We start from the raw sequence: 16,181 nt of genomic DNA, 5'->3' as shown, positions 1-16,181 counted from the left end.
ACTTCTATATTGAATAAAGATTTTTGACTTTGACTTTGACTTTGACTTTTGGTCCAAGTGTTTTAACAGCAAATGGAACAAAAAAATTATAAGTATAGCACCTCGTCTTATTGCCTCCACTGGTGACAGGAGGGCTGGTTCGTTTTTTACCCAGGGGATCGGAATTGCGATTCAACTGGGAAATGCTGCTAGTATTATTACCACCATTCCACGCGGTCAAGATTTATACAGTAATTATTTTTTATTAATATTTGTATATATTTAAGGACATTATGTTAATCATTTGAAAAAATAATGATATAAATAATTTAATAGAATACCTCGAATTAAAGAGAGAAGAGAGAGAGAGAGGGAAGACAGGGTAGGTTCTTAATCATTATTGGGACACTTTTTTCTATCGATCTTTTCTCTGAGAATCTACCGCTTCACTACAATATAGGATCATTTTTCGTTTTGTACTGCTCTTCTATCATTGAATAGATGTTTGAATAGAGCATTGAATTGAACTATTTTTGATGAAATGTTGTTATGTATTTTTGTCTATTTCAATAAAGTATAATAATCATTACATACAATTAACATTATATATCCTGTATAATAATCAACGAATTCTACTTCCGTTTCTTTATCACATGTCTAATCTTGCACTAATTAATATCTATTAATGATTTAAATTTACTAAATACAAATTGAATAGTAATTAAATGTAATAATTGTCAAAGCTAAAAGTTATTGCGACATTTTATTAGATAGACGAATACCGTGACCCGGAAGCTTATTGACTTTGCGGAGTCGGAAACTTGTAACAATTTTGTGTTTACTTCTTGTGTTTATAGAATCTTTGTCAAGGTTTTTAATAAAATATAATCTACATTATAATTTGCTTTTAAAACATCTTAAAGACGTCAAAAATACTATGTACTAATGAGATTGTGATAAAATTAATTATTTCAATGGAATTCTATCCGTGATTATTTTCTAATTGTAAGGTAAAAGGAAATAAATATTCCAACAGTTATTATATTAAGGTACAAAATTACAACGACGAAATTTGAATACATCTTCCAGTAAATGTTGTGTATACCTAATTAATTACATGTTAAAATAGATTTATGACTTATAGTTTGAACATAAAGTAATTACTTATGAATTTATCGTTGGTATAGTAAACACCATTTTACTTTTTAACCGACTTCAAAATAAGAGGATATGTGTCTGGCTGTCGTTTGTTTTTAACAATATATTTGGGATATTATTTCTTCTAGATATTCAATATAAAAAAAATGAATTAAAATAATTATTGAAATCAACACATTTCAAACCAATGAACCGAATTTGATGAAATTCGGTATGAATCTTTGACGATTGAGCCTACTTGACTATAACGGGGGTGAAACCGCGGGCGACATCTAGTACCCCATAAACCATGGAGATCAAGTCATAAAATTAGCCAATCGTTATTAAATACGTCAATAGTTCTAATAAATTTGATATATGACGTCATAGATAAAACAATTATGACAAAGCGACTATTATTGTTGGACGTAAATAAGCCGTATGAGCTATTGGAGTGCGCTGCACATTTGAATTGCTTGTTTAATGTATGTACCGTCCAAATATGTACGCTTCGGGTTGCCAAGAGCGTTACAAAGAATTGTAGTCATAACTCGACTACACCGAAAACAGGAAGGGTTATGTGTTTGAAATATTTAATTCGTGTAATTCATTACAGTCGAGATGTCTCAGTGGTAAGATTACCTTAATCATATCCGGAGATTGCGGGTTCAAGTCCGGGCAAGTATCACTGAATTTTAAAATAGAAAATCTTTACATTAAAGCTTGAAGCTTCTCTTAATCTTATCTATAAAAAAAATATTGAGTCTTGTATAGTATAATTTAGTAGTATAATGAATATTTAGTTAAATTGTTCAAACTATAAATTGATAATAATTATGTTCGCGACAAGTACTTTTTTCATAGTAGTCACTCATGAATTAAATATTATTCAAACTATGTACGTATGTTATTTAATTTTGAAATACAACATAATTATTGCATAGCCGAAAATTTTAGTCTATAATGTATGCGGCTTTAGATAATATGGATGCTTAGCATATTTATAAACTTTGGAATCATTTCATTTATATATATAAGTACTATACAATATAGTTTACAATGTGCACGGTTGCTATACAATTGCAATATCATTCATAATGATTCAAGACACATACGCTATAATAACGCACTTGTGAAATACGTTTCGAAGCAATCAGTGTTTCAGTTGAATTAAGATGGAAATTGTATGCACTTTGATCGTAGTTAAGCTAACTTTTGCTCCATCAGAGCCAATAAGACCGTTTGAGTTTATTTACTAACAACCGATTTAAATTTAGAATAGATATATCTGTATAAAAATGGATGTTGATAAATTAATTTGAGCACAATTGACTTCGATACCGTTTCACATTTTAATTTGCCCTTCTATGTAATTTAGATAATTTGAATGTAAAAGGTCCGATTATTACCACGTGATGGAGCGTTACAAATAAACAAATCAACTTCGCGTTTATAATATCAGTAACGATTAGTACAAATATATCTTTAATAATAATTAATATTGGACAACATCACATACATAACTCTGATCCCAAAGTAAGTAGCTAATGCACTTGTACAAACACCCAGACCCAAGACAACATAGAAAACTAATGAACTTTTTCTACATCGACTCGGCCGGGAATCGAATCCGGAACCTCGGAGTGGCGTACCCATGAAAACCGGTGTACACACTACTCGACCACAGAGGTTGTCTTTGTTTGTGTCGCATCCGAAATCCGATCAATTAGAAAATTTAAACTGTTGTTGTTGAAAGGTAAAGGTTAAGGTTGTACATCGTAAACGATGCACCCGAGTCGTATTAGATAATTATTATTAACAAAAAAAAAATGAGCACCTATTAGGAGTTTGTAAAGATTTTGTAACTTTTTATTTCAATACCGTCTATTAAATTTATACCTATTTAAACGCTTCGTATGCCGTTCTTCTATTGTAGCTATGGAATATATACATGCTTTTTATTTCAGTTACTTACTTTTTTATTAGTTTGAATATTATTTTAGTTAAAAATTAACTTACATCTGTGACGTTGCTTCTTAAATAATGCCCGCTATGTACTAAGTAGTCCAACTGTTGCCCCTTTTCACCCCCAATGCTGACTTGTAAGGACGCCAGACAATATTTGCCTCGGACCGCGCCGTCGATACCCAAACATTCGTCGAAGTCGCCATATTGGTTCCCATTTCCACTCAGTATACCGGACGGTGGTTTCGCCGTCGCATCGAACACTGGAACAAACATTGGTAATGTGATTATCGAAACTACGACAAAGTTGTCTATTTTAATCCAAACTTGCTTTGTTGTCTCGTTACGAGATGACTCGACAAAAGCGCTCTCAGAAGATTACAAGTCAATCTTGTCTCTGAACTACATACGGCAAACTTTCGGACGTGATTCTGGTGAGAAAAATCCGATTGAAATACGATTATTGTGGCACTCTATTTACATACAAACGTACTTAGCAGTGTTTGTATATTTCATTATTTTAACATTATTAAAACTGACATATATAAATAAAAACAATTTTTAAATGCCTTCTTGTTTCAGTTAGCTGTTTAATGGGTACAAATCTGTCATACATTGTGGTGCGGGTGTGGTGTGGTAAAGTTTTTCCGGAGTACTTCTGATAAGGCTTACGGATCGTTCCCGGTAATTCTCTGCTTACAAGAGTGGACCGTGAAACTCTAAGGCACAAGCTTCCTACGTAGGCTACGATGATAGTATTGAAGTTTGTTTGATCACTTTTTTATTTAATAGTAAGTTTATTATTATTTTGTTAATAAATTATAATAATTGTGTGTATAAAATGTGCTAATAAAGTTATTAGTATAAATGAGGTGTTAAAATTAACATACGGTATTTACATAGAAATTATTTAATGAAATATATATAAAGGACAAACATCTAATATATCCCAAAATAAATTAATCGAAAAAGTAAAAATCCTGGAAGGATTTTTATACTGTTTATTATTGGTTAAAATATTAATTTTCCTTATAGAAATGTTTATGTAGAGTTTAATAAGGTATTTGTAAGTTTCCTCACGATCAAAATCAAAATATACTTTATTAAAGTTTTATAAGCACTTTTGAATAGACGTTTTACAGAATGTATTAAACAAAAAGCTACGGCGGAACTCGTTCGGAATGCTTATTCAGTAGTTAACCTTATCCGACATTTGAAATACAATGTTATGTCCAGTCAAATATAATTTAATTGATACAGTACAATATCCTGCCAAAACCCAACAAGCATTCTATATAATTTTAAAATAATACATATATTCCCAAATTGAAATCGTTTGTGTGTTTATATTTTTAACTTTGACCATTGGCAACATTAAAAATATTTGCGGAATTTTATTCTAAAATCAAATACTTTCCCTCAGAACGGAGTCGGAAACTTGGCGTTATAAGCTTATCCCTACTTCTTGTGATACAATGATTATCACTGATTCCATGAAAATGATCACTGTCATTGTGAATATACGTATAAACATAATTAAATTTATTGAAACTAGAATATAAACTAGACGAATATCAGGAACCTATGGTTACATGCATGTGACCGCAGAACTCCTCCAAAATCTATATGAAGGTTACGGTCAGACGGCCCATAACGATCGCTACTTTTTAATGTCACCCGATAACATTGAAACTCGTTATGTCAAATCGTTGCAGAAATGGCGGCGACCGGTGAATGCTTAATGTACGATCCGACTGACATTGCCTTGATTTGAGTCCGTCTGCTGTGCGTCGAATAAAATTTTAGATGCACATTGCACACGTTCGACTTTAATAGAAATTACATAACGATTTTTTTGTTTATATATACGAACTGTATCCCGCGGTTTTACTCGAGTAAATAATAATGAGTATCGCTTTGATAACTTGCATATAGCCATTACAATTATAAAAAAAAAAAAACAATTATTTTGTTTAATTAAATAGATATCAATTTTGGTACAGTTAAATTAATCATATTGCACAAAAAGCTCTACGAATTGTAGTAGTAATAAAGTGGGAACTGCTGGAAAATGTTATTTAATCTTGGAGCGTATTCAACTATGGTCAGATCTTTGCATCACGGGTTAAAATTTCATTGAACATTTTCCCCGGTGGTTTCCTTCACTATTAAGGATGAGAATATCATAAAAAAAACAAATAATCACACGCAAATTTTATAGCATTTAGCCCGATTTGTTGAGATTGACTATTAAACCTACTGGGCCATCATTACGAATCTTCTTACTCGAAATTCATTTAAAATAAATAACGAGAAATTAAGTTGACATTCACGATTATTATTGATGTTTAATAATACTTTTATATAATTATACGTGATGATTTTTTTTAGACTGCCCACAAAAATCTATCATCACAATGTATATAATAAACTAGTGAATTCTTGTAACTACAGCAACAATAAAAATGATTATCTATTAATATCGTTATGTTAATAAATAAATGTTTTATTTTTTATCATTACGTTTATTATAAAAATTTAGATGTATCCTTTTTTATTTCATCGCCGAATTATTTATATATAAGAAAAAAAATACTCAATAAAAATATTGACGCTGTACTTGCAATCAGTTTGTTGAAAACAATCATAGTATTATTCACGAGGACCATGAATAATTGAAGACAATGTACCGATTAAATAATATAAATTCAACGCGATTTCATTGTTTGACAGATACTTTGTCGTGAATATAAATGATGCCGTAGTAATTAACACAGATAATAACAAGTGTATATTAATTATTATTATATTTATGTCAATATTTTAAATTTTAGTTGTTAAGCTTTTATTTAAATCTTTGTAAGAAACTAAATGCCCCTCAATGATTTGATACTTTAGCATTTTTTAACTGATTTTGTCTTGCAAATTTCTCAAAATAAATAATAATCGATTTATTTTTTAAATGTTAATATTAATTATATGATCCTTATAGTGCCTGCAACTGCCCCACTGCTTGGCTACGGCCTCGTCTCCATTTTTAAGGTGAAAGTTTGGAGCCACTTCACACTGCTCCAATTCAGATTCCCACACATGTGGTAGAATTTCATTGAAATTCGAACACACACACACACAAATTAAGCACTTGACAATTTAGTGGTGCTTTCTTGGGTTTGAACCCGCGATCATCGGTTAATAATTAATATGCACGCGTTCTAACCACTGGGACTCCTCATCTCACTATGACCTTTAACAATTATATAATACGGTCAAGTCGGCATTCAAACTCAAATTTGTTGCAAAAAATCATGTAATTTTTAACTATTAATTTACGAAGACGAGCATCCACATAAAATTAATTAAATTTTAATAAAATAAACATAACAAACAAAATTTAATTTGTATTTTTCCTGTAAGTCGTTTCTAGAGATTACTTGATAAATTTATGGCGTTTTTCGATAAATGTCAAATCGGAACATTAAATAAAAAAAATAAAACAATTTAAGTTACTTCCTTATTCATTAAATTATTCATCTTACAAATTTGACGTAGGTTATGATTCACAAATTATAGCATCAAAACTATTTATAGCAATAAATATTTAAAATCACATAATTTGTTATTATTAAAAATGTTTTTATCAATATAATTAAAATATTATAATTATTTTTAAATTTTTCCGTCCTTATTTTAAGAATCCGTGAATCGTTATCATGAAATGTTAACTAATTTTTTTTATAAAAAAAAAAAAAAAACTAGTTCGACTCGATTTTTTAGTCAACAACTACTGAATCACAATCACAAATATTGTTTGTTATTGATTTTTTACTTTAGGGGGGAAATACGCGTCATAAAAATTACAATTAACACCCTATATGGTATAAGTATGTAAAAATATATTAATAGATATAGAAATAATAATGATTATTTCTCGTCGTATTGCTTTTCCAATTAGATTTCTTTATGTGATGCTTTTGGCATCCCTTGAGGGTGAGAGCTTGTATGACGTGACAGTAAACGGCATGTCGCTGTCTTATACCGTCACGTCTCCACTTCGTCGTCGATCGCTACGACCTTGTATGCACGTACAGACATAAAAATATATTCCTTTTATTACCGAAAATATGTTTTAATTTATTTTAATCGATATTTATTTATGTCTTTAATTTTTAAATACGTTTTTGATACTTTTCTAACAAGACATTTTTTTGTTTAAGTAAACACTTTTATTAGTGAAATCCCTGACTCCGGTGTTACAGAGGCCAGAATTTTTATGTCATCTTTTAAAACGATGTTATTTTTAGGTATTTTATATTTTGCGTAACTTGCAAACGAAACCGCGAAATCATCAAGTATGCGAAGGTGATTTGTCATCGGGAGGCGCGGCTGCCGGTGTCGATGACCCTAACACTAGACATTATATTTCTGTTATATTTAATATTTTTCCTTAGTCAGTCACACTTTACGTAAACATAAATTGAAATGACTGCAATGTATATAAATGACAAAAATGTGTCTCGTTGGTCTAACGGCTGTGGCTGCAGATTAGGCAGGTTCTGGGTTGGAATCGTCGGGTCGATAAAAAGTTATGGGGATTTTCGGTCATGGAACGCTTAATACTGTTGAATGTTGTGAGAATGCATCTTTTGCCTTCGAATTGACTATGAGTTGAGGGAATAGAGAGTGCATCTGTGTTTGTGCACTCACACATATATATTTTCTTATTTTTGTATCAGAAATGTTACTCTCAACATTAAATTTATCTCTAACAGCTGACTCGTATGAAATTTCTGCAGTCAAATTCGGTATTTTACTCGACCAAATGTTACCTCAAATACTATTACATATGTTATTATATAGTCTATATTTTATACATACTATATGTTACAAATTTTGCAAGCGAATTTTAAACCAGCTTGCATTGAACTGGAATTTAGGATGAACATGAATTTTGATATTTGTCACATTATAATCTCGCCAAATAGAGGCGTGTTTTAATTTGATTTTCGTAGTTAATTTTTCAACTACCAAATAAAGGGCAAGAGAAAACAGAAATTAAATCTGCACTCAGATTTTTTATTACTATGTGAAAGATATCAATTTGATTTATGATTATGACAATTTTTTTTAGTAAATAAAACCTTGGTATATAAGGAAGTATATAAGAAACAATTTCTGATTAGTTTGTCGACGTTGCTCATAGAAAAATGAACTTTGTTATGTTTTGAACAATTTTTCAAAATTAGAAATATTACAGAATCAAAATAACACTAATAAGATAAATTGAATTCTCATGTGTTTTTTATTAATATATATCATACCAGAAGCGGATTCAAATGCCACCAATCCCAAATTTTTGTATAATCATATCGTCGTTTATTTTTGTCTCGAATTAACTTCCGGATCATCAATCCAAGGTGAAAACGCCATTGAGTATGAATAGGAAATAAATTATTGTTAAAAATAGCGTTCAATTATATTTTATATTGTAAGCTGTTGATAATTTTTTTTTTATGTAAACGAATAAATTTGTGTAAAGTGACTGTCTGTTTGTCTGTTGCTTTTTCCCGGCCAAGCCACTGAACCGAATTTGATGAAATTTAATATCAAGCAAGCTTGAACTTTAAGGTATATATTATATATACGAATATATGTGAAATTTTATATATATTATTGGTTTTTCGAGTCTGTTATAGCGTCTAGATAACTTCTGAACGACTTGACAATTAAATATGGCCTCATATTCACTTAATATATTTTTTGTGTCGAGACAACAAATACTGTTTAGGTTAGAAGGTGCGGGTGTCAAATTACTGACAAATATACTTATGGACCGAACTAGTTATGCTAGTTGCTTAGTAATAAAGGTAATCACATAATTTATGATCGGTCTAAATAGTTTCGAGTTATTAATATTTTTTTATATAAAATTGAAGTAACAGCTTGTAAATGTCCCGATGCTGTGCTAAAGCCTCTTCTCTCTTTGAGTAGATTTTGAGGTAACTCCACCACGCTACTCCACTGCAGCGTGGTGAATTTCAGTGTCAACTTTATCACGCCCTTTTAATTCTTATATCTTCAAAAAATTAAGGTATGCTTTTATATCTATTTGATATAATTAAGAAACAATTTATCTTTATTACATTATGATGTTATTGACTCATTTAATTTAACATCTTCGAATTAATAAACAGCTTTCCAAGAAAAAAAACCTTATTCTCGAGTGTTTCTGTTTGTTCAGCGTAATTTCGGCAAATGATATGTTTTTATCCACTTTCGATTATGAGACAGAAAACGAGAACTGATGTTTAATTGAATAACTTTGAAGGTTAAAAACTTAATGGCTATACTATATAATGACTGTCGAATTCAACGCGAACTGTAATGTGTGTATTAATATTAAATTTCTGCAGCAATTTTTATTATAAATCGGCGAGCGAATTGTGCAATAATTGGCTTGACAATCTTATAATGGTAAATTCATACTTTCCATTTGGTCAAGCTCGAAAACATTTTAAAACACAAGACATATTACAAATTGTAATACTATAACGCTGAAAAGTTTCTTTGTTTCAATGAGAAAGATTATATATCTGTATGCTGTAAATATATCAAGTAATAAATTGGCTTTATATAAAAGTACACGGGACGGAGCAGCGTTTAACTAAAAAACCGCGCGTATGGTAGATCCGATCGAAAAGTTCGTTAATTAGAAAATATATTATAACCCTAATTAATGAAGCAGACCGATAAACGAAACCTTACATGACATACATTACATACATACATTCGCAGCCTGTAAATTTCCCACTGCTGGTCTAAGGCCTCCCCTCCCTTTGAGGAGAAGGTTTGGAGCATATTCCACCTCGTTGCTCCAATGCGGGTTGGCGGAATACACATGTGGCAGAATTTCGTTGAAATTAGACGCATGTAGGTTTCCTCACGATGTTTACCTTCACCGCCGAGCACAAAATGAATTATAAACACAAATTAAGTACATAAAAATTCAGTGGTTCGCCTGGGTTTGAACCCGAAATCATCGGTAAATATGCACGCGTTCTAACCACTGGGCCATCTCGGCTCTTATGACATACTATATTAAACAGATATGACAAGCATGTCCATTTGGTTCATCTTCATTGAAAATGTATGAAACGTGCACTCAGGTATGTAATAAAAAGCTTGAAGGATGAGATAGATAAGAAATAAAATTAATTACGAAAGGAGAGGAGATAATTAATATAATATGCTCTAATTAAAATATATGAAAATAATATGAAAACTTAAGTGTGCTGAGTTTTATGCCAGTGGCAGTCGATATTTCAATTATAATTTTATCTTCATTCAATAAAAGATTTCCATTGTTTAAAAATGCATGATTATTTATTTTATTATAAATATAAATAACAATAATAGTAAAGTATTATTTTTCAAATTAACATGGCACAAGCCTCATTAAATGATATCACGTAACATACAGAACAAGCCGCAATCGTGATAACTTGTAAATCTTTATTTGAATGAAGATTTTAATTTAAATGAAAAGGATGATAGATTATTTTACAAACATAATACGCAGTACAGTTGACGTATTCGACGATAAATACTCTGCTATCAATTAGTTACTTTATTATTGTAAAATATAATAAAATATTTGAATCGAAGTATTAAATATTTATGATTCGAAATGCGACAAAAATTGTAAAGGACGCTCTGATGGGTCGGATCATGAGTCGTGCAATAGTTGAGTATTATTATTATTATATAAATAAAATGCCTAAAATATTAAAAAAAATAATAATTATGATATCAATTCAAATATGGTAACAAAGTAGCTTTCAAACTTCTCCGTTTTTATGTTACAGTTAAACTAAATCCGAAATACACTGAATAAATTCTGAGCTGATTAAGGCTCGTAAGACAGACACAATTCAAGTGTACGTGATTTAATAGTCGTTTTTAAGACCTGAATTTTGTAAATGACTATGTGCGTTTGTCCTCGAATTCTTAAACATGTAATGGTACATTTATTTTCTTATACACTGTATTTAAACTAAATAGCCAGTCAAAGTGATCATGACATCAAATTTTGTAGTATGTTTTAGTATAGTTTCCGCCCGCGTGGAGGGGGCCATGACAAATAATCTCTGTTATTTGTAATATCAGTTAGGATACATATGTATTTGAAATTTAATTTAATGTTTTAAAAACTAAAGTCGATTTGGCAGATAATAAATTTTTGTATAAAATTTGATATTTGTGAATTTGTTTTAAATAAACAGATTTCTACACTGTTTGACCGATCACCATGAATGTTGGAACATATATATATTTACTCAAACCCCTTATTCACCTTAATTATTCTTTTAATAAAGCTAATCTAATTAAACACATGCATTTTTTTCCAGAAGTGAAGTTTGGAGTTTGAAGCTCGGAATTTGTTTTATAGGTCGACTAGACAAAGTAATTAAAACTATCCTGCAAGCAAAATATTTTTATACCAAGATTCTATTAATTCATAGTGTTAGATTCAATCTCGATACAGTGAAATATAAATGTAATGCATGTATAAAATGTAAATTTTATACATGCATGATAAATTAATTAAATATTTAATAAATATATTTTTAATTTTAACAGTTATATTAAAAACATAATTTTTTCTAACGTGTTTTACTAAAACATATGAGCTTGCTTAGAGTCTAGCTAAACTAGTTTCTGCAATGGTCGACTCCGATGTCCGGTCGATATACATAAAGTCGTTTGTCACTTATTTGTTAACCTGTTTTTGTTATGGCTTATCGTCCTGGCAAGGGTCTGATTTTTTATTAAATACCGTATTATATATACCGTATTATATTATATATGTCTTTTATAAAGGTAAAGCTGAAGAACTTCTTAGGATGGATATTAAGGGATAAATTAATCGTGCAGAATATTATTAAAATGAGGGATCTATGTTAGACATATAAACATTATAAATGTAGTTTTAAGAATTAATTTTAATTAGTACTCACGTAACTCTTTTAAAAGAATCTTTTGCAAGCCATTTTCATTTATATATTTGCAACATTCGACAGGTCAGTTAGTCAGTGTAAAAGATCAAAACCATATATAATAATCAATAGAGCTACTCTATTAAAACAGACTCGACACTCACCGCTAAACACGATTGTGAGATGTTACATTATTTTATTAAAACTAGGTTATTTAATTAAAATAATCTTTTACAGACACTTTTGATTCATTATAGAGCTATGTTCGAAATATAAAAACTTAATAAGGACTGGTAAAATGGTAGATATTTCGTTTTATGATAATCAAAAACAATTTAATTATTAAATTTGCATGATGAATGCATGTATCTTAACCGATGATTTCGGGTTCAAAAACAGGCAAGTACCACTGAATTTTCGTGTGCTTAATTTGCATTTATAATTCATTTCGTGCTCGGCGGTGAAGGAAAACATCGTGAGGAAACCTGCATGTGTCTAATTTCAACGAAATTTTGCCATATGTGTAATCCACCAATCCGCATCGGAGCAGCGTGGTGGATTATGCTCCAAATCTTCTCCTCAAAGGGAGAGGAGGCTATAGCCTAGCAGTGGGAAACTAACAGACTGTTAATGTAAAATGTAAAAAAAAAACAAATACCTGTACCACGTATTTTTATCATCTAGATTATAATCTTTGTATTAAGTTATATGAAACATTTATTAATATTTTTAAAATATCTGCGTAATTTTAAATAAGTTTTAATAATAATAATATCACAATAATACTTGCGACAAAATAGTGTAGCCATAAGACGTTTTAAAACATTACACAAGTGAGATCTGAAATGAGTTCTTCAAATTGTGTTACACAATGTATTAATAATAAACGATCTAGAATTATTTAGAATAGGACCATATTTTATTTCTTTATGGCCATTACAAGATACAAGACTTTGTGTTGATAACCGGCTGGTGATGGACTAGTTTTACAACGGGATAGGAACATTAAGGATGGTATTGAGGAGGTGAAAAATGTAATGTTTTACTGGTTCTTTGAAATTCACATAAATTATCATAATTAAATTCAACAGGTGTCTATAATAAGTCGAACTGATGTGGATAGAAGACGCGGATCGCGGATTCAAATCTACAACGAACTGTACTGAATTTTTAGACTCTTAGTTTGTGGTATTTGATGAAAGATAAAATTGTGAGGAAACGCATGTGTAGCATGATTTTTTTTTGTATGATTTGTATTTATCAAACCGTATCGGAGTGGAGTAGAGGAATTTGATTATTAATTTAATTATATTCTTTGATCGTTGACTTGGTGGTAGGGCTTTGAGGAAGCTCATCTGAGTAGGTAGCATCCACTCATCTTTATAATAGTCCAAGAAGCATTACTTTTTATAGTATGTTTCGGCTTAGACGTTGAGTGAGCGAAGTTTGGTGCCAATCCAGTCAAGGCGATTGAAGGATTTACCATCAGTTGGCCCATTTGTCGGTCCACCTAAAGATTACATTAAAAAAAATCTTCTCATTAAGATAAGAGCAGGCTCATTAATATGATATGAACAGGCTGCGAACTTTTTAAATATAATTAGTTTTAGGTCTTCAACGATTCGACAGCCGAGACAATGCTTTCAATGAGATATATAGAAATTAGACAAAGTTATATGTTGTTAATTTTTTTTAAAGTTTACTAATAAATGAGAATGTAACTCAGTCTGTCTATATATCTGTCTGCCTTCTGTTACTCTATCACGATCAAACCATTGAACCGATATACATAAATATTATTTTTAATTTTTTTTTTTGTTTCTGCCTAGAACCTGATGACCAACCCTCAAAATACGATAGAAGCTACGTGTGAAACTAATAATCTATCCTTTTTCTTTTCTATTCGACAATGGCTTTTGTAGCTGATAAGCTTATTTTATTAAAAAAATTGCAAATAATTATATGCTATAAAATTGATTACTATACGGTAAAGTTAAAAGAGAGAGTTTGACTTTAAAGAAAATAATAATAAAATTATTGTACCACTGTTTGAGGATATGTAGAAAAAAACCATAAAAGATTTACTTTTTAAATCGTACGACTATAATATACTTTTGGGTTACTTATGTATGAATTTTGATTGAATTCATATTATATATAATTATATAAGTTTCTGGTATTACGTTAATTTTAATTAATTAAATATATTTTGTTACTTTATAATATTTATTAAGTTGCGGTAATTTAATTGAAAATAAATTAATTTGAATTATCAAAATTAATTTATTTATAGTAATACTTTTTAATTAGTCAAATTAAATTATATTATTCATAAACAATGCAATACAAATTAATCGAAGGTCGATCAGTCAGTCACAGTTAATTAAAAAAACATTATTGATTTTTTAAGAAAAAAATAATTATAAAAAAAAATCTTATCCTCCAATTACTACGTATATTGTTAATATTTAAATATTATTAATTTTTAATTACATATTTTAATTATGTTTAATTAATTATCGAAAAAAAATATTAAAAATAGTTACTTTTCAATGCCCAGAGTTCCAGTCGATCTAAACTGTCCAGGAACAGCCTGCTATCCCGTCGGCACTGGTCGCTCGTTCCATTAACAGGCACCATGATCCTCGGAAACTTATCCCACAAGTCCAGCAAATTAACCCTCGAACTCTCAAACGATTCATTATTAGCGGCAACTTTTAAAATCGTATTATTAAAAATACTTTGCGAGAATATATTATTATCACCGATCGTTAGTTCGATACACTCGCGGGCTGCGCATACGCAGATCAAGCAGAGCAGCACGCAAGTGCGCGCCGCCATGTTTCTGACAGCAATGATGCCGCGGAACCGGCGTCTAAAGTAAGTATAAAGATCACAAGCGCACTTGAACAATAACCCTATGACACTGACGTCTATCCGTAAAACACAATAGGGTTGGGTAATATTTTTTTTTACTACCTACTAATTTTGAATTTAGTGAAAAGTTTAATTATTTTTGCTGCGATTTTTTACTAAACGTCAAATAGTGTAATTCCGCCTTCCTTCATCATTGTAAGACATACGGACATGAGGACGAAGAGACGGACATACTGACTGTTAAGGGCAGGTTCGAATGCATCGATCAACGACACTGATTCATTGTTTCTGATATCTAAATTACTTAATATATTAACTATTATTAAATATATATTTTTAACTGACTTTAAAAAAAGGAGGAGGTTATCAATTCCGTTGTATGTTTTTTCGTTTGTTACCATAAAACACCAAAAATTTATGAACCGATTTTTAAAATTGGAATTTTGTTTGGAAGGGTGGGGCACATGGGGTGGGTGGGGTACTGCTTTGGTACGATAAAAATTTGAAGATAAAAAAAATTAAGTCGTCAATGTTGATGTTCAAATTTTTATAAAAATCTTTATTAAAAATCATGGCAGCGTTTTTCCTGATAGTAAGCGTTCACCAGTACCCATAGACATAAGTGCTGTAAAAAAATTAAACATTCCTTCCATTGCCAATGCGCCACCGACCTTTGGAAACTGAAATTTTATGTCCCTTGTGCCTGTAGTTACACTGCTCATTCACCCGTCAAACCGGAAAACATCAATATTAAGTAGGTGGTAGAATATGTGATGAGTGGGTGGTCCCTACCCAGGCAGGTTTACACAAAGCACTACCATCAAGTAATATATAACGTTTTTGTTTTTCAATGAAATTATTATATTTTATTTGGTGTTCGTTGAATTATAAGACCTACTTCTAGAGAGAATAATTGAATAGATCGTGCTAGAAGCGGACGGAATGTGTTTTCAAAGCTAAGCATAAAATAAATACTATTTAAAAACATTTGCATTTAATAATGAAACTAGAACTTTATTTCATGAATAATTTCGTCAAAATATATTAGTCAAATATAATTAATGCATACGAAATGTGAATCATAATCGACTAATTAAAAGTCTTGACATTTTGTGTACTGCGTAGTGTGCCGGTTGTGATAACGTGTAACATACATAATTAAAAAAGTAGGATGCATTCGTTAAAAAAAAAACGTATTTCCTTTTGCCTCATTAACCTTGAGATCTTGAC

The 16,181-nt window shown here is 30.4% G+C and overlaps 1 protein-coding gene across 1 annotated transcript in view; it reads right to left on the bottom strand.

The window, feature by feature from the left end:
• LOC125077593 (nose resistant to fluoxetine protein 6) overlaps positions 1 to 14,969 on the bottom strand; it is a 45,775-nt gene extending 30,806 nt beyond the window's left edge. The window contains exons 1-2 of the mRNA XM_047689551.1: positions 14,621 to 14,969; positions 3,136 to 3,344 (exon numbers count right to left, since the gene is read on the bottom strand). Coding sequence (XP_047545507.1) covers positions 3,136 to 3,344; positions 14,621 to 14,915 — 504 coding nt within the window. The 5' untranslated portion in view covers positions 14,916 to 14,969. The remainder of the gene's footprint in view (positions 1 to 3,135; positions 3,345 to 14,620) is intronic.
• Positions 14,970 to 16,181: the final 1,212 nt, after the last annotated feature.

Source organism: Vanessa atalanta, chromosome 4 (assembly GCF_905147765.1).
Source record: "Vanessa atalanta chromosome 4, ilVanAtal1.2, whole genome shotgun sequence".
Classification (NCBI taxonomy): Eukaryota; Metazoa; Arthropoda; class Insecta; order Lepidoptera; family Nymphalidae; genus Vanessa; species Vanessa atalanta.
Note: the sequence above shows the minus strand (reverse complement) of the source record. Positions and strands in the feature narration are given on the sequence as shown.